At 36.0% G+C, this 18,459-nt stretch overlaps 1 protein-coding gene across 3 annotated transcripts in view; it reads left to right on the top strand.

Moving 5' to 3' along the window:
* The window catches only part of Ptpn4 (protein tyrosine phosphatase non-receptor type 4), a 159,819-nt gene that overhangs the window by 58,122 nt on the left and 83,238 nt on the right, over positions 1–18,459 (top strand). For all 3 annotated transcript variants that reach the window (XM_052200080.1, XM_052200078.1, XM_052200079.1), the window contains exons 6-10: positions 4,276–4,320; positions 4,729–4,781; positions 5,056–5,176; positions 11,547–11,634; positions 13,229–13,317. In XM_052200080.1, coding sequence (XP_052056040.1) covers positions 4,276–4,320; positions 4,729–4,781; positions 5,056–5,176; positions 11,547–11,634; positions 13,229–13,317 — 396 coding nt within the window. The remainder of the gene's footprint in view (positions 1–4,275; positions 4,321–4,728; positions 4,782–5,055; positions 5,177–11,546; positions 11,635–13,228; positions 13,318–18,459) is intronic.

Raw genomic sequence — 18,459 nt, 5'->3', positions numbered from 1 at the left:
TTGTGCCAGGACAGGGGTAGCACAGAACTTGTGGGAATGGCCAACTTGTGGGTGCCCATTCCTGACACTGCCTGGATGGCTTGTCAGAATTACTTTAGTGATGCAATAGAATGGAGTACCAGAAGAATGAAGCTATTGAATTTGTATAAACTGGTATTTCTTGATATTTGTAGAGTTTTCAATAAATGAAGCTTTTTAAAAACAAAACAAAACCAATAAAAATCAAACAACAATAAAATCCTTTTATTCTTCTCTCATGTGTTACATCCTGGCTGCAGTTTCCCTTCCCTCCTCTACTTCCAGTCTCTCTGCTCGCTCACCCTCTCCCCCAGATCAACTCCTCCTCTGTTTCCCTATAGGGGCCATGTTTATCTCTTCAGTTTCTGTGAGCTCCTATGAGCTCTGATATTTGATTCTGTGTACCGTATTCTTGTGGTGTCCTCTGATTCCTACAATCATTCCTTCTCTTCTGCAGGGTTCCTCTGGCTCTGCCTCAGGTCTGGCTGTGGGTCTCTGCATCTGCTCCACCAGTTGCTAGATGATGCACCTCTGATGACAGTTGGGCTAGGCTATGAGTATAGCAGACTATAGTTAGGGATCATGGGCTGTCCCGATTTCTGGCCAACCATGCAATGTTAGGCATGGGCTTCCACTTGTGTATGGGCTTAGATTGGACCATTCCTCTGTTGGCCACTCCCACAAGTTCTGTGCTACCCTGGCACCAGCACATCTTGTAGGCAGGACAGATTGTAGGTCAAAAGTTTTGTGGCTAGGTTGATGTTAAAAACATAGTTCTTGAAAATCTTTTCTGTTTGCTGATGCCTTTTTGATGATAAGACGACCCTGGAATACAGGTCCCTTGTTTGACATCTGTAATATTTGCAACCACTAATAAATGTATTTCGTTTACTATTATAGTTCTTAGGTTTTGTTGTTGCTATGTTCCCCATTTACAACCATGCTTTATTTTGTCTCACAATACAATTTACATATTAAATTTATCAAGTATGTTGTTGACGTTAAATATTTAAAATAACCTTTTATCATTATAAGTAATATTCAGTATACTAAAAAGTTCCTAATTTTACAGGAACTCCAAGGAGATTAGTCAGAATTAATGAGCAGTTTTAATTATAAAACACTATAAATTACTTTTCATTTCCAACTACATATATAAGAAACAATTAAAACATCAACAAATTAAAATTAGATTTCTAACATTTTAATGTTTATGATATTTGTTAATATTAAAATACTGTCAGTTATATTGCCTTGCTTATTTCCTTTGTTTTGATTAGATACTTGACTAGAAATAACAAGGGAAGAGGGCTTATTTTCATTTGGATTTTGGATTGATTTCAGCCCATCATGACAGGGTAGGCATGGCAGCAAGAGCTGAAAGCAACTTGTGCTATTAACATCCATAAGCAGATAGCAGACAGAGAACAGAGAGTAGGGCTGGGCTATCAAACCTCACGGCCTGCCTGCACTTGTTCTAGCAAGACTCTACCTCTTTAAGGTTCCACAGCCTTCCACAGGAGCTGCAGCACCAGCTGGATACCAAGTGTTCAAACACCTGAGCCTGTGGGGACATTTCACATTCAAACCATAGTATTCAATTCACACAGAAAACTGGATTTCCTATTAGAACTTAAATGTGTGGCTGTGTGTTAATAGCATATTCTGGAAATAATGGGTAAATTTCACTGGTAATTGTGTCAGTACTTGAAGAAAGTAAAAATAAGTAAGTAGTTGAGAACTAACTTGTGCTTGAGCTGTCAGTGTAGGAGACCATTTTTGTTTTTATTAGGTATTGTTTAATTTCAAAGTTCTTTTTGTCTTATAAGTATTGCTTTTATTAAATTGTGGTACATGACTACATTTCATATTATACTATTTCTCTACCCTGATTATTAAGTTAGAATTAGGACAGCTAGATATTGTTACATGTCTGTTTGCCTAGATATTCTGATGCAACTTGACTCAAATGAGTGCAGACATATATACATTCCTCAGGTAATTCTAATATTACAGCAAAGGAGTCAGGGCTATGAAACACTTCAGTGTGGGGCTAAAGAAGATGGCTCAGTGTTAATATATGCTGTTCTTGCAGAGTCCTGTACTTTGGTTCCCCATACCCATGTCAGGTGGCTTACAACTGCCTGTAACCCCATTTCCAAGGGGATCCAGGGTACTCTCCTCTGACCTCTGTGGGCACATGTACTCTTGTGGTCATACCCACACGCTGATATATACATGCAGAGACAGTGGTTCAGATTTTGTTCTTAGGGGTTTTCTGTGTGTGCAGATGTGTTTGTCTCTAAGTGTGTATGGTTTTTGTGCTTTCTCTTTGAATTTTTGTTTGTTTTTTTGTTTGTGTTTGTTTTGACTGATTCTGGTTTGTGAGGTTCAGATTAAATTATATTATTTATTATTATTATTTAGATGCCTGCTTTCTAATAAGAGATAGAAAGGGTGTGTACTTGGGTGGGTGGGGAAGTAGAGAGGATCTGGAAGGAGACGAGAGAAAAGAAACCTTAATCAGAATATACTGTATGAAAAAAATCTATTTTCAAATAAAGAAAAGAAATACTTAAGTGTGATGATACTGATTATTATCAAGTTGCTACCTTTTTGGGAGTAGTTTATATTTCTCTCTCTCTCTCTCTCTCTCTCTCTCTCTCTCTCTCTCTCTCTCTCTCTCCTTTTTGGGAGTAGTTTATATTTCTCTCTCTCTCTCTCTCTCCTTTTTGGGAGTAGTTTATATTTCTCTCTCTCTCTCTCTCTCTCTCTCTCTCTCTCTCTCTCTCTCCTTTTTGGGAGTAGTTTATATTTCTCTCTCTCTCTCTCACACACACACACACACACACACACACACAAACACAAAGGATGTTTGTTCTACCTCCTTACTTTGAGATAGATACCATTTTGAATTAGTGGGAAGAAAAAACAGTAGCGTCAAAAGTCTTCAACTGTGATAAATGTGCTTTAGTATTAGTTAAGTATCAGTATCATTAGAAGTGATTTTTTTAACTTCTAAAACATATACACTAGACAAGTGATCTAATTTTCCTTTTAAAAATGTAGTTAATGAAGGCTCACCCAAATTTTAGAATTTTGCCCCATATCATAGGCTACTTTAGAACTTGATTTCTGATTTTTTAGCTAATAATTCCTGTCTTTGGTTAAATGGATATAGAAATGATTTTCAGTATGTGTAAGCATGAGTTCTATAGAATTTTACAATTATACCAAGGATATATTACCTTTAATTCACAACTATAAAACTGTGTTTGTACTAAAGGCCTTTTAGATTTTTTTTCTTCTTTTTAATGGTTTTAGGTCTTATGCATGCTATGACTTATGCCACTAGCCACATCTTAAAGTTTTGATTATAAAATCAAATAGAGTTGATAGAATTGTACTTTGCTAAATAAGTAAATATTTATGTTGAGTTTTGACTTTTTAAAAGCTGATTGAAGTCCATAAATCCCTGTTCAATCTTTAATATCATGACATTTCTTTTTATGCCACATTTTCAGCACAGGTGATTTTGCCCAGGTATTAACTAGCTTCCCCACTATTAGGGACAGAAGAGAGTGCTGTCTTGTAAGGAGCCTCAGCAGTGTGTCATGTCCATGTGAAAGAAGCTGATTGTTTAAACATCTTAACACCAGAGCTATAGTAGAAGACAACATTCCATTAATTTTCTGATAAAAGAGCTTTCTTAACTCCAGTGGGAGTAGATAGTTGTTTTTCCACAGGAAGATTAAGAAGAAAATGATCTGTACATAGGCCTGTACTTGTCCTAACTTCCTGTTTCCATAGAAAGGACGGTCTTCTTTCACTGGTTTCTAGTGTGCTCTTTTGTTCCTGTGTCATCGATGCTTAAATTGTCTCTGCTTCCAGTTCTCCTTGCATGACCCAGTGTTCAGACTGTTGCTCCTAAGCCTTCTCCTGGGCAGCCGAGGTTTTATAATACAAACCTCTTAGATGTCTTGAGAGGTTTTATAATACAAACAAGATACTCAAAATATAAAGTTCCATATATTGATGAATCTTAAAGACTTGTAATCTATTCACAAAATCTTATTTCTGGCATTTTTATTAATGTACATATACACTGAGTTTATGCTTATGAGTAGCTAATAAAGAAAATATTTACATATTTAATATTGTTAATGTAAGTATAGAATATAGAAGAACTCAATTTGATGATTCTACTAATTATCTTCTTTTATTTATTTATTTATTTATTTATCTTCTTTTTTTAAGGTATCAGTATTTTTTGCAAATTAAGCAAGACATTCTTACTGGAAGGTGAGCTATTTTTAAAGATTTTCTTATAGTATAGTTTAAAAATATTTTAAATTCTGTATTAAATAACTCATGACTGATTACTGTAATTACATTTTAAAAATGATCATATGTAGTATTAGTTCCCTTTATCAGCCTTTTGTTGGGGACTGCATTTCCTTTATTTGTATTTTGATACATCGTCTTATTATGTAACCTAGATTGGCCTCACCCTGGTAGTCATCTCAACTTCATGCGTGTTGGAATCATAGTCGTGTGCCATAAAACCCAGCTTAATTAATTTACTTGTGGTTTTTATGGTACCATAAATGAATGCATTAGAAACTTCCATTGTCAGTAGTATAACAAACTACAACATATTTGAAATTTTATTCATCCTTGGGTTGTATATTTTTTCTTTTGTCTTATTAGATTATCCTGTCCTTGTAACACTGCTGCCCTTTTAGCTTCATTTGCTGTTCAGTGTAAGTATCAGCTTACTTTAAGTCAAGTTGCATATGGTTTTGTAGTTTATATTGGTAACACATTGCAGGAATTCTTAAGATGTATAGGAAGTAGGAATTACTAAGGCAATTCAATGGATGTCTAGGTATTTAGCAATTATTTTTACGTGAATTATTGCCACTTGATTAATGTAATGCTAGAAACACATTCATTTCCTAATTATATATGAATTAATGACATTGCAGATTTTAGTATAATTGAAGTATTAATGTGTAATTTTTTTTTCCTTATTAGCTGAACTTGGAGACTACAATCAGTCAGAAAACTTGGCAGGCTACCTCTCAGATTATTCTTTCATTCCTAATCAACCTCAAGATTTTGAGAAAGAAATTGTAAAGTTGCATCAGCAGCATGTGTAAGCATTTGTCTAATTTTCTGTTTATTTGGTAGGCTTTATGGGCAACTATGGTGTTTGAATCTTGGCCCGTAGGGTCTGGCACTAATAGTACTTATGGCCTTGTTGCAGCAGGTGTGGCCTTGTTGGAGGAAGGGTATCAGTGTGGAGGTGGGCTCTGAGGTCTCCTAGTTCAAGCTACATGCAGTATGGCACACAGTCTCCTTTCGCTGCTTAGGAATCAGGATGTGTGTGGCACTCTCGGCCCTTTCAGCACTCTGTCTGTGCACATGCTTCCCACATGATGATAATGGATGAATCTCTGAAACTGTAAGCCAGCCTCAGTTAAATGTTTTCCTTTCTAAGAGTTGCCATAGTCATGACCTCTCATCACAGCAATGACAGGCACCTTTCTAGAGGGAAGAGTGTCTTAGATCATTCTTAATTTTATTGTTGTATTGGATATAGGAATTTCTATTATCATTATAAAGAAATATGTGGGTGATTATACTAAAAGCATTTCAGTTTATTTTACCACATATATGCACCTTGTTTTTACCTCTAGCAACCATAAATTCTATGTAAACAGTTTATGTTGTATTAAATATTTAATATCAATCTGGGGGTTCTACTTTGCTTAGATCATTCAGTTCCCAGATAAAAGACACACAACTTTTATACTTATAATAAGCATTTAATGCACTAGAGCTAGGTAGATATCTACTCTCTAGGCTATTATGCCTACTTTCCTGTCAATAGCGCCACATTATAACTTGCTCTTTCTATCTGGGCAGCTCCTAACTCCATCTGGCCAGTTCTCATGGTGATGTTTTCATGACTCACCCAGCTCATAGCATCTTCTCCTCTCTCTATCTTCTTTTCCCTCTTCCTTCTTGTGGTCCTCCTCACACCTAGGAAATGAAACCCTATCTATTTCTCCTCTGCCTAAGTATACCATCTTTATTCAAACAACAGTTGTAACGTAAGGAGCGAGGTAACATAGCATCACTTTCCTTATGTGAGGATTCTCTTGTCCCTGAGGCAACCAGGGCCAGTATTTAGAATTACAATACATAGCAACAGACCAAACCTCAACAATTCTCCTTTATCTAAATAAAAGAGTCTTTTGTAATAATAAAGACTATATAATAGGAACAATTATGGAAATTATTACATAAGTGATACATTCAAAAGTCCAGTTTGTTTGTTTTCAGCAATTTAAGAGAAAGTATTATATTATTTATCGTATCTGGGTATGTTTAGAGTTTTGTATATAAATCATTGTTTATCCTAATTTGTAATATTAACTTAAAAATATCTTCTCAGTTCTAAATTATCTTCCTAAATGCTAAACAACTTCATTTTAATTGATTTCAGTTTAATTATCTAGTCTTCAAGTTTATCAGAGACCTGAGAAGAATATTACCAGAGTATTCAGGAAGTACAGAAGTACAGCTTCCAAAATTATGGGAATGACAGTGACGGTTGACTACCTAGTAGCTATCTAGTCATTTTAGACCTGCCCACAACTGGAGGGATCAGCAAATATCACCTGCTTGTTTGGTCTTGATTGTTTCTTGTCTGCTGCTAAGATATTCAGGGAGTCTCCCTTTATCAAATATGATCCTTATTATTTTGGAAGGAATCCAAAGTCTTTTCTTCTTTCCTGTTAACACAAATACAGAGCCTCTCTTCCAACATAACATGTCCTTTTTCTTCCAGCCATTAAAAAGTATAGATTGGCCCAATTTGGCAGGCCCTTTTCTACCTAGGTCTGCTCCATTTGACCTCTTTGAAAGAAGAATTGCAATACCATCATAACCATTAAACATATAATTGATTTGATAATCATTCATTTGGTAATTTGAAACAGTTAAAACATTTTAAAACAATTATTTTTCATTGAGACAGGGTTTCTCTGTATAGCTTGGGATGACTTAAATTTGCTTTGTAGATTAGGCTGGCCTTGAACACAGAAGGAACCTGTTTGTCCCTGCCTTTGTCTCCCAAGTATTGCGATCAAAGGCTAGCATTAATTAATTAATTAATTAATTATCTATGTACCCATGAAAATATATCCATTCCCATTTCTTCCCATTTTGTAGATTAATATCTTTGTATATAAATATATCTATATTCCCCTTTCTGTTTATATAAATTAATCTAATATCTTTCTCTGTATTCACATTTGTTTAAAATGTGAATGTTTATACACTTACTATATAAACATATTCCCAAGTAACCTTGGGAATATGTCCGCTTAGAGGTTTTGCCTTGTCTATGTGTCATGTACTAGGCTAAGTCATAATCAGTTCTCCCCTGGGATCCCATATTTAAAGAGGCTGGTGCTAATTACAGCATGACACCCTGTTTTAAATTAACTCTTATGAGTTGCTGTCAGTTCTCCTGTGGGAACCCCACATTCCAAGGAGACAGGCTAGCTATTCAAAGTATCGTGAAACTCTACCCCATGTTAGCTCTTATGAGCGTAGCTTTTGTTTTTCTGTTTGAGGAAAGCAAAACAGCTCTGTTCCAACGCCAACTCTCAGTTTGCATAATGACCAGTAGAATATATTCTTTCCTAAGGTTTTTGCTTTTTGGCAACAGAAAAGCATTATCTTTCAATTTGAAATTATAAACATACTTATGGGAATAAATATACCCATATTTTCCTTTCTTTTTATATAAATTTGAGACTGATATATATTGATTGCTTTCATGTGACATTGTCAGTTCTTTAAAAACATAATTTTAGGGGTCTAGAGAGATGGCTCAGTGCTTGCTGCTCTCACAGAGGACTAGCACCTAGATCAGGTAACTCACAGCTGTGTGAGTTACTAAACTAAAGCTTCAAGGGATCTTGATGCCTGTTTCTGGCCTCCATGGGCAGGCACCCCAACAGATGTGCACATGGCCACACATAATAAGCACTTATGGATGTAGATAAAAATAAAACTGTAATTTTAAAAAAGGAAGTTTGGGAATAAAGTATTTATAATATGCAGGACAATTAACTTGGTCTTTTTTTAGTTTTCAGAGTTTTGAAGTGTGTTGATTCTGTTTAATAATGAGGGTGAGAAAAGTAACAATCTAATGAAATTCTTTCAGTGTTCTTTTAAAGGCAGTTAACTTGTTTTATTCTCAGTAGTATTCAACTCTGAGGGTATTTTTAATCTCATCCTTTGTGATATTCTTTCAGATTTATACACTAATGTGTATGAGTGTTCTTCATATATGTCTATGAACCATGTGCCTACCTAGTGCTCACTGAGGTCAGAAGAGAGTGTCAGAACTGGAGTTACACTATTGTGAGCTACCATGTAGGAACTGAATCTGGGTCATCTTCAACAGCATCCAGTGCTTAACTGCTCAGCCAAGTCTCCTGCTCTGTGTGGCATTTTTTTCTAGAAGAGAATTGTTGTTTTGATTTGATTTGATTTGATTTGATTTGAGACAGGATCTCTCTGCAGAGCCCTGCCTATCCTGGAATGCCATGTAGTCCAACATCAAACTCATAGAGATTCTTAGGTCTGACCTTAAGAATTGTTCTTTGTTGGCTCCGAATTCGGTTTTGCTTTAACCTCTGATTCAGAGTAGTAACAGAACAAAGGTATTGTTGCGTATTGGTTAAAAGTCTGAGCACTGGGACTAAAGTTGTGAGCTACTACCTCCTGGCCAGAAATTCTGAGTCTAGAGATTATATACACACAGTTCTCAAGCTGCTACCTACTAAATGGTAGGTATTAAGGAAATATTAGCTCTTACTGCCTATTTGGTAATAATTTAACTGTCTCAAAAATTAGAAAAACAATAGCTCAATCCCTAATTTTAAACAGCCAATGGGCCAAGCATGGCAAATACATGTTTTTATATGTAATACAATGTATATTTGTTTATATTGTACTTCTAAAATATCTAAATATGTCACCAACTATTTGGATCAAACCTAGACCTTGTTTGTGTTAGGAAAGTGCTCTACCATTGAGCTAATTGGTTAGGTTGTTGGTCAGTCAGTCTGTCTGTATATTAAATAATTTAAAGTTTATATTAAGATATAGGTTTAAGTCTCTATATTAAATACATGGGGTAAATAATATTTTATAGGAAGTGAAATTTTCTGAAATCCATGGTCCACAAATAACCACTCACATGAACAGACATTCTCAATTTTTGTGTTGGATGTGGGATGCTTTTGCATTCTAAAGTTGTTGCTATGAAGATAATTTATTTAGAAGATTTGGAAATACTATTTATTCCTTTTTGGTAAAAGGTTTTTTGACCTTGGATTTGCTGTAGACCATAATGACTTGAGAATTTAAACAAAGTGGTCTAGTGTGATGGCGATGCTGTTTTCCTATAAAAGCCATCCCTTTATAAGTAAAAACTTTTCATATAGTCTGTTCAAGTCAATAACAGATAAACTGAAGATAAATTGGAGTTTTAAAATTTACCTTATAAAGGTTTCTTAAATAAGGAAAGGGGTTGTATTTCTACAAGGTAGTTCTGATTGAAAAGCTGGTTCATCAGATCTAAAAACAAAAACAGAATTACCTAGTTTAATTGGGAGGACTGTGTAGTTAACACATTTTTTTTTTTATTAGTATTGGGGAGTCACATTCACTTTGATTGTGCATTGGCAAATGGTTGGCCCCTTTCCAGTATCGGTGATGAAAAGGTTGATGCTCTCGGTGTTATATTTTTCTGCTAAATTGCATGCTAAATCCATACTAAGGATGTTAGTGTATTTGAAATAGAGTAGACCTTTTAAAAAGATTATATTTTAGGTAGTTCTGAAGTTTTTAAGAATCACTAGAAATATTTATTAAATATAAAAATTTAACCTCAGCTTCCCTGTGGAATTGTACTTCTAAGCATCTCAGATCTAACCTAATTATTTATTCTCCATTTGTCATTGTTATACTAAGTATGATATATTTTGAAACAAATAGTAAACATTGTTGAAATATTAAAACAGATAAATCGAAGACTTTTAATGAATACATGATTGCTCTAAAAACCTCTTGGTACTCATGTTTGTGCATGTTATGACAGCGTATATATACTATACCCTGTATATTTCACATGTAGATATGATTATGAGAAATGTTTTAAAGTTATATCAGGAAATAAGTGACCATGTTAATAGCTATAAGATCAGCTAGGAGCTTTAAAACTAGTGTATTTTTTTTTCTTTTTTTTTCACTTCTGACCTGTAGTACTCCCTAGTGGTTTATAATTGTCAGTGTCTTTTAAATGTTTTTATAATTTTTTTAAAAGATTTATTTATACTTTATAAGTACACTGTAGCTGTCTTTAGACACACCAGAAGAGGGCATCAGATCCCATTACAGATGATTGTGGGCCATCATGTGGTTGCTGGGATTTCAACTCAGGACCTCTGGAAGAGCAGTCAGTGCTCTTAAGTGCTGAGCCATCTCTCCAGCCCTTAAATTCTTTTAATTAAAATATTTCACTACTCTTCTCCTTCCCTTCCTCCCTCTACTCCTCCCAGTGCTCTGATTATCTCTCAAATTGATGCCTTTTTAATTTGTTTATTTATATGCATATGCATATATGCACAAATATATGAGTACAGCTTGCTGAGTCCATTTGGTTTGTATTTTTATGATTTCAGAGTTGAGCACTTGGATAGCCAATTAGAGGGTTTATCCCTAGAAAACATTTTCTCTTGCTCAGTAAGCATTAGTTGTTGTTTGTCTAGGGGTGGGACCTCATGAGTTTCCCTTTCCCTGTTAGCAAGTCTGTTGGTACCACCATTATTTAAGCAGCTAAATTATTTGGGTATCGTGACTGAAGCTCACTATCATTTCCAGAAGACACACTTTCCCTGCAGACTTTCCCTACATACTCCCTGCTTTGCTGGCTCTTGCAGTTTTTTCTCCCCCCCCCTTACTCAGTGTTCTCTGAGCCTTAGTTTCAGGAGTTGTTATCGATGTCATCAGTGGGGATAGCATCTTCTCCCCATGATCTATTGTTTTTCCGCATTATGACTTGCTATGGTTTTCTGTAATGGTTTCCTTTGCTGTAAAGAGACAGTAGAAATCCCTGTTTGGTAAGGGCATAAGAGCTAACTACTGTTAGCTCTGGGTATAATGAACAATTTTAGGATGTAATAAGGAACTAAACTATTGTAGAAAAAGGGTGGTAGTAGGTTCTCTACTACCATAAGGTCCGTGATCTCACTAGCCCCAGCACTTACTGTACTCTGTAGTCCTGGAAAATAAGATAATCTGGAAAAAATATGAATTACTGCAAGTATGACCTTGAAATAACGTACATGTTACTATATAAAACTTAGACTCCACATAATCTTTTTGTAACTTGTAACTTTTCTATGGATCTAGTTTTTGACCTGATGTTCTCTTTACAGTGGCTTATCTCCTGCAGAAGCAGAATTTAATTACCTAAACACAGCACGTACCTTAGAACTCTATGGAGTTGAATTTCACTATGCAAGGGTAAGTAAAGAAAAATTCACTTAGATGTTGAGTTAGGCTTCTTTCCTTGGTATCAATGATTTTAAAATCTTTTTGGTGTGTGGACAGTGCGCCTCAAGTACTCTTATACTTAGCCATAAACTCCAACTCCTCAAAATTTTAATTCCTTGAGAGAACTAGGTAACAGGATAATTTGTGTTTGCTGCTGACATAGTTGCACTAAAAATTTCCTCTTGAAATAAATATTTCACAATAGCATTTCACAACATGGGTGAGTTTTTGTTTCTATCAGGTGTTGGTTTATGTTGTAAAACCAATGTAGACTGTAGGGGGCAGTAGTTTTAGAATATTTGTTTTGTAAACAAAAGTTTGCCTTAGGGGCAGTGCTTTTGTCAAAATCTTTGTTAATCATGATCATACAAGATGCTCTTATGTCACTGGGGCTTGTCCTTTTGTTTTGAACATTGAAGCTATCTCATGATCAAATTTTATTGTAAATCCCATGTCTGCCTGTCATGTCTGTAAATTTATGATCACTGGCTTTTCACAGTGTAACTCTTTTCCTGTTTGAAACATTTTTTTGTGTTTCAGAGATTGTTATCCTCTGAGCTATATTTGTGAAAGGTTGTCCATCATATGTAGTTATATTCCTTTTTGTGATTTATCAAGATTTTTATATTTCTTTTAAATACTTAAAGTCCAGCTATTTTCAGTAGAATTATAGTCATCAATTGAGTCAGCAGTGGATTTTTTTTTCCTTAGATACATTCTTGAGCCTAATTAGGCTAGTGTTAGCCATAAAGGGGAGTAAGAGCCACAATTTTCCTTAGTTAAATTATTTTGAACTTGTCTCAATACACAAACATGCAGGTGCAGAATCCACTGGGGAAGTACTCCGAGTTCTATCCTACAGAGCTTTTGTCACTCAGGGTCTCAACCCAGTCAGGTTCTGGGGAATGAGCTCTACTTTTTATGTTTCACAAAGTATTTATCTGTCGTCCTCCCCCTGCCCCTTTTTTGGAGGCAGTGTTTCTTTGTGTACCTTTGGTTGTCCTGGCACTTTGTATAGCTTTGGCTGTCCTGGAACTCAGTCTGTAGACCAGGCTGGGCTTGGGCTCAGAGATCTGCCTGCCTCTGCCTCATGAGCCTGTGTCATAGACTTGTCTGACCACTGGTAGAATTCCAGATCGTCTGGTTTGCTCAAGAGATAGATATCTTGCAATTCTTTAATTGTCTCTTGAACTTTTTGCCTTTTTTTTTAATGGTTCTTCACTTTCCTTCCATATTTGGGGTTTATTATTTTTAAACTTAGGTTGTTATATATTCCCATTGGTGTTGGTGCAGTAAGTTTCTTTTTTCTGAGGATCTGAATTCTGGTCCCCAAGCTTGTGCAGCAAGTGCTTACCTGCTGAAACATCACTCGAGCTTCTAGAGTAGAGGATTTTATAATGCCACATTTCAGCTTGTTTTGAAGTTTGCCTTTTATGAGGCAATAATGAACTATTTGCATTTGTAATTAAGTACAATTAAAGTTTGTGTATATTTGAAAAAAATTTTTTTAAATCTAATCCTGTTTTAACTATTTTAGAGTGTCATGTATTTATTTATTTTGAAGGATCAAAGTAACAATGAAATCCTGATTGGAGTGATGTCAGGAGGAATTCTGATTTACAAGAACAGGGTACGGATGAATACTTTTCTGTGGTAAGGATTTCTACCAATACTTTTGTTTTTATCACAGTATTACTAAGTATAATAATCCATATAAAAGTAAATAGCCCTTAAACTGTTTTAGTTTTGTCAGCTTAAGTTTGTGGTACAATATATACTTTATTTTGCCCTCTGGGAATCTATCCAAATACAGCAAGGTAACTTATTTCAGTATGTCTTTTTTTTTTTTTAATCTAATTATTTTTGTTTCATGTATGTTGTTGTTTTGCCTGCATGTATGTCTCTGTGTGAGGGTGTTGGGTACAGTGGAACTGGAGTTAGTGATAGTTGTGAACAGCCATGTGGGTGCTGGGGATTTAACTCAGGAATTAAAGCCATTAGTGCTTTTAACTCCTGAACCATTTCTCCAGCCCTCAATATGGTTTCTTAAAAGTACTAGTTGACAGAAGCCATGGAGTAAAAGGCTATGGCAAGCAAGTGAGTTTCCTGGAAATACCCCACTGTTGTGCATGGCTGCAGTGGGTCTACACTGGAGAGGCCCAGCCTCAGAGACCTCATCCCTGGTTTGCTTCTTGCTGCTGATATGCCTTTCCTGCTATCATTACATAACCTAATGAATCCTGGGCATCAGCTCACCCAATTGGGCAAGTTTCCTTCAGATCAGCATGAAAATGGATATTCATGAATTAATGCTGTTTAAATGAATCGTTAACTTCCTAATTTGATTCAGATAACTTTAGGAAGAAAGTTTTAAGGAAATGGTTTTGCTTTGCCAGAAAGATGTAATGAAGTTAGAATCAAGAATAGAATATGCCCCCTTCTCATAGAAGAATAAGTAATGGGAGTGAAGATGAATATAGGGAAGGCAGAAAGAAGATACAAGAGACAGAATATGAGAGAGCTGCTGGCTAATACCATGCCAACGAGCAAGAGTATTTTCTCAGTGTCTTTTAAAGGCAAGCAACACAAAATATGACCAAGTCCAGGAAGATAAACAATGACTACAAATACTTTTGCAGCACGTTTATGTTATATAGTATCTATATTTGACCATTCGAAGGCCATTGCTTCAGGCTTGGACCGGCTCTCAATGACATATGTGTAAATGGAGGGACTGGGCAGGCTAAAACGCATGTCTTAATTAAAAACAAGACAGATGTCAGCAGACTCATGATTAATCACAAGCAAGAAGTCAGCCAAGGCTAACCTTGGATGTGCTCCTCAGATGTCCCCCTTTTTCAGTCTACACAAGCAAAAGCTATCTAAGTTGTTGGCACAGAAAGACTGTGGTGTCTCCTCCAGAAATGGGGACCTTACCCATCATTGGTATGTGAATCCTAGCATTCATGCCCTGTCTTAGGTTGATCCATCTCTGAGAGAATCCTACCCACCTTTTTATCTATAAGAAGCACTTTAATAATCACGGAGCAGAATGTTCTGCCTGTCTTAGGTTGCCATCCAAAAACACAGCTCTTACTGTCATTGGCACACAAATAATCTTGTATATCTTATATTAGTGACCTGTGGTTGAGAAGGTTTTCAAGACAATTCTACCGTCATTGACTATCAGCTTCTGCTTGGGGAGATGGTGGAGCTTGAACTTACGTAACTTTGATTTGACATCTGACTTTCTGAATGGCTTCTGACTTTCACTCTTTGTACCTCATCTCCCATGATCGTTACTATATCCTATAATACATCAATTCTTTATTCTAGCTGTCTAAATTCTCAATCCTCTTGTATGCTGAGGGCATTGGTTACATTTTCTTCAAGATAATTAACAAAACTAGCTGTGTGCAAGTCTTATGCTAAAGCTATCATAAAGGTAATAATAATAACTGGGAAATAAGTGTCCTGAGAGGGACTCCACTGGCAGTGATCAGCCCAGCCACACATTTGCTGCTTGCCAGGGGGCAATCTAATTCTTCCAGTATTTGTAAGCCTTTTTCAGAATAACAGGGTTCAGATAAATTTACAGGAATTGTAATAAAATCTGGTTGGTGTACTACAAGTACAGATTGGCCGTCATACAATGCAGAAACACAATCGGAGAAAAGACAATTAAAATAAGAAACATTGAACAGAGCTAATAACAAAGGTAACATTCCCAATTAGTAAAAGATTAGGTGGGATAATGCAGAATGTCACATTTACCTTAACCCCAGAACCTGTTCCATTTTTTTATCCACAAGAAACATATAACATCATACAAAGACGGCTGCTCATTTTCCAATATGTCCCTGAAAATGTCCAGCCCTCCAGGTGCCCACTGCCGTTTCCTTTTGTCCAATTTTGAATGCTTTCCAGACCAGTCCATGATTGAGTCAGGAAAACTTGTCACAGTAAAGGAAAGAGGAGGGTCATTATAACAACTTGTCCATTTGATTTTTCGAAAGTCGGTTCCATAGTCTCCTTGTCTTCTGTCTCACAAGGTGTAAGAGCCTGAGGAAAGGCAGCTTGTCGAGTCTGAGATATAGGCTTTCCCATCTTAATGCTTTGTACTACAGAAGATATCATTATTCCTAGGCTGAGGGTCCATAGAAACAAATCCAACATTAATACTATTTCTAGTAAAACAAATAGGTAGGCCCTCACCCAAAGCAGTGTAATTCACTAATTTGGAATACTTTTTACCCTCAGACCAAGGAAATCCTAACAACTGAGTATTATTAGAAGTCACAAGCATTGCGCTCTTCCCCGTATTAATACTGGATCAGGATTATGTTATGTGCCAGTAATCAGGACTTTCCATTTCATCTGGGCATAACTGTGCAGAGTTGTAGGTTGCCATAGACACTCAGCAGCAGAGAGCCCGTTGGCATCCAAGATCAAAAAATTCAAAATAAACGATTGTGGTCAATGAGTATACAACTCCCCCTTTTTTATTTTTTGTAGGTGATTTTTTTGAGTTCTTGGATTCATTTTATAATTTCCTATTCTTGAGGATGTGCAAAATTATGTATATTATATAGACTATAACTTAAACTTTATAGATTTAACTCTTTAATTCAAATTTTAACATAATTAATATTTAATGTATAATTTTATGTAAGTATAATATTTAATCCATGAATTATATTTACTGTATGTAATATGTATTAATGCATATAAATAATATGTAATATATATAGTTTATATTTAACATGTATAAATTAATTTTTAATGCATAGTTATATTTATCATAGATTTATATATATGCATATGTGAACTTAAATGTAATTATTATTTAATTTTTCCCCCACCATAGCCTATTATAGGACACACAGAGATCCTTGTTCTTGTACTGTGTTTCTTAAGGGGCCCATGCTTGCCACACTTCTTGTAGAAAGTCAGGCAGGTCTTAGAAAGTTCAAGATGTTCCTGGGAATGCTATCAAGCACAGAAAGCTTTTGCTTATTTATTTATTTTTAATTTTATTATTTTTATTTGGTGTGCATGGGTATTTTGCCTATATGCATGTCTGTGCACCATGTGTGCGTGTGCTGGTGGGGCTGGAAGAAGGCATTTAGATCCCCAGGAATTAGTTACAGATTGTTGTTAGCAGCCATGTGGTGGCTGTGGATTGAACCCAGGTCCTCTAGAAGAGTAGCTAGGCATCTTAACTGCTAAACTATCTCTGTAGCTCTTTTGTCTATTTTTTGAGGCAGAGCCTCTCTGTTTGTCTTAGTCTGGCCTTGAACTTGAGATCCTCCTGCCTTTTCTTCCCAGGTATTAGGATTATGGCTCCAGCTGCATATGTAGCAGAGGATGGCCTTGTCAAGCACCAGTGGGAGAAGTGGTCCTTGTTCCTATGAAAGCTGGATAGATGCTCCAGTGTAGGGGAATTGAGGGCAGGTGGGTGGGTGGAGGAACACCCTCATAGAAGCATGGGGAGGAGGGATGGGTTAGAGGGTTTGTGGGAGGGGGAAAACTAGGAAAGGGGATAACATTTGAAATTCAAATAAAGAAAATATCCAATAAAAATACTTAAAAATAAACATGTGAGACTTACCAGTAAAATTCTGAAAAATAAGTGAATACAAATGGGTTGTGGTACTCTTATAATTCCAGCACTTAGGCTGAGGCAGGAAGATTGCTGTGAGTTGGAGGTCAGCCTATTTTAGAGTGAGGTCATGACTAGCTTGAGAATACACAGTCAGAAATGGAGGAGGGGTGACTCAATGTTTTTTAAAGGGCTGGGGAGATGGAATAAGGTTCATTATATTTCAAGACAACTAGGGGCTAGGGAGAGAGAGAGAGAGAGAGAGAGAGAGAGAGAGAGAGAGAGAGAGAGAGAGAGAGAGAGAGAGAGGAAAAAGTAAAGATAAAGGTGGCAGTGTCTACCTGTAATTATATACATGTTTCAATGTATATAATTTCTAACTTGTATGCTATATGTTTATATAATTTATTTTATTTTTGGGGCCATCTGCTGTTTCAGATCAGAACAGGCAGGTAGGTGTTCTTGTCTGGAGTCCATTTGATCTGTGGCTAGTGGGTCCAAGTCTTAGGACTCTTGATTCCCTGAAGCTTATGTGAACTCATGCACAAAAGGATGTAAATTAGTATTTACCATTGTATTGAATTCCATATTTTAGAAATGCAGTCAACGAGTACCTGTCAGACAACAGGAGTAGACTCATGCCTTTGAGACCTAGTAAGCTATAAGTTTACAGCTATATATAAACATATTGAACAGAGATGTTTTTGCAATGTGAGGAACATCTTTACATTTATATTCAGAAGACAACCCAAGGGAAATTAAAAATGTAAGTTTATGACTGAATTGTAAACTGCCAATGTTCCATTAACTTATCATAACTCCATTGCTCAATGTTAAAAAATCTACGCTTTGAAATAACAATAGCATGTAGGGGGAAATATGAAACACTTTCCTTGGTTTTTTTTTTTTTAAATCGTTTCTTACATCTCATATACCTTAAATCATCATCTTAGTCCCTCCAACATTTATAACTTGGATTCATCAACTTTAAACATCTTTTTGTTTTTGTTTTTTCGAGACACGGTTTCTCTGTGTAGCCCTGGCTGTCCTGGAACTCACTCTGTAGACCAGGCTGACCTTGAACTCAGAAATCCACCTGCCTCTGCCTCCCAAGTGCTGGGATTAAAGGCATGAACCACCACTGCCTGGCAACTGTAAACATCTTTGCCTGCATTTATCAACTTTAAACATCT

Source organism: Apodemus sylvaticus, chromosome 12 (assembly GCF_947179515.1).
Source record: "Apodemus sylvaticus chromosome 12, mApoSyl1.1, whole genome shotgun sequence".
Taxonomy (NCBI): domain Eukaryota; kingdom Metazoa; phylum Chordata; class Mammalia; order Rodentia; family Muridae; genus Apodemus; species Apodemus sylvaticus.
The sequence above is the reverse complement of the archived record's forward strand: the minus strand, read 5'-3'. Positions and strand labels throughout refer to the sequence as shown.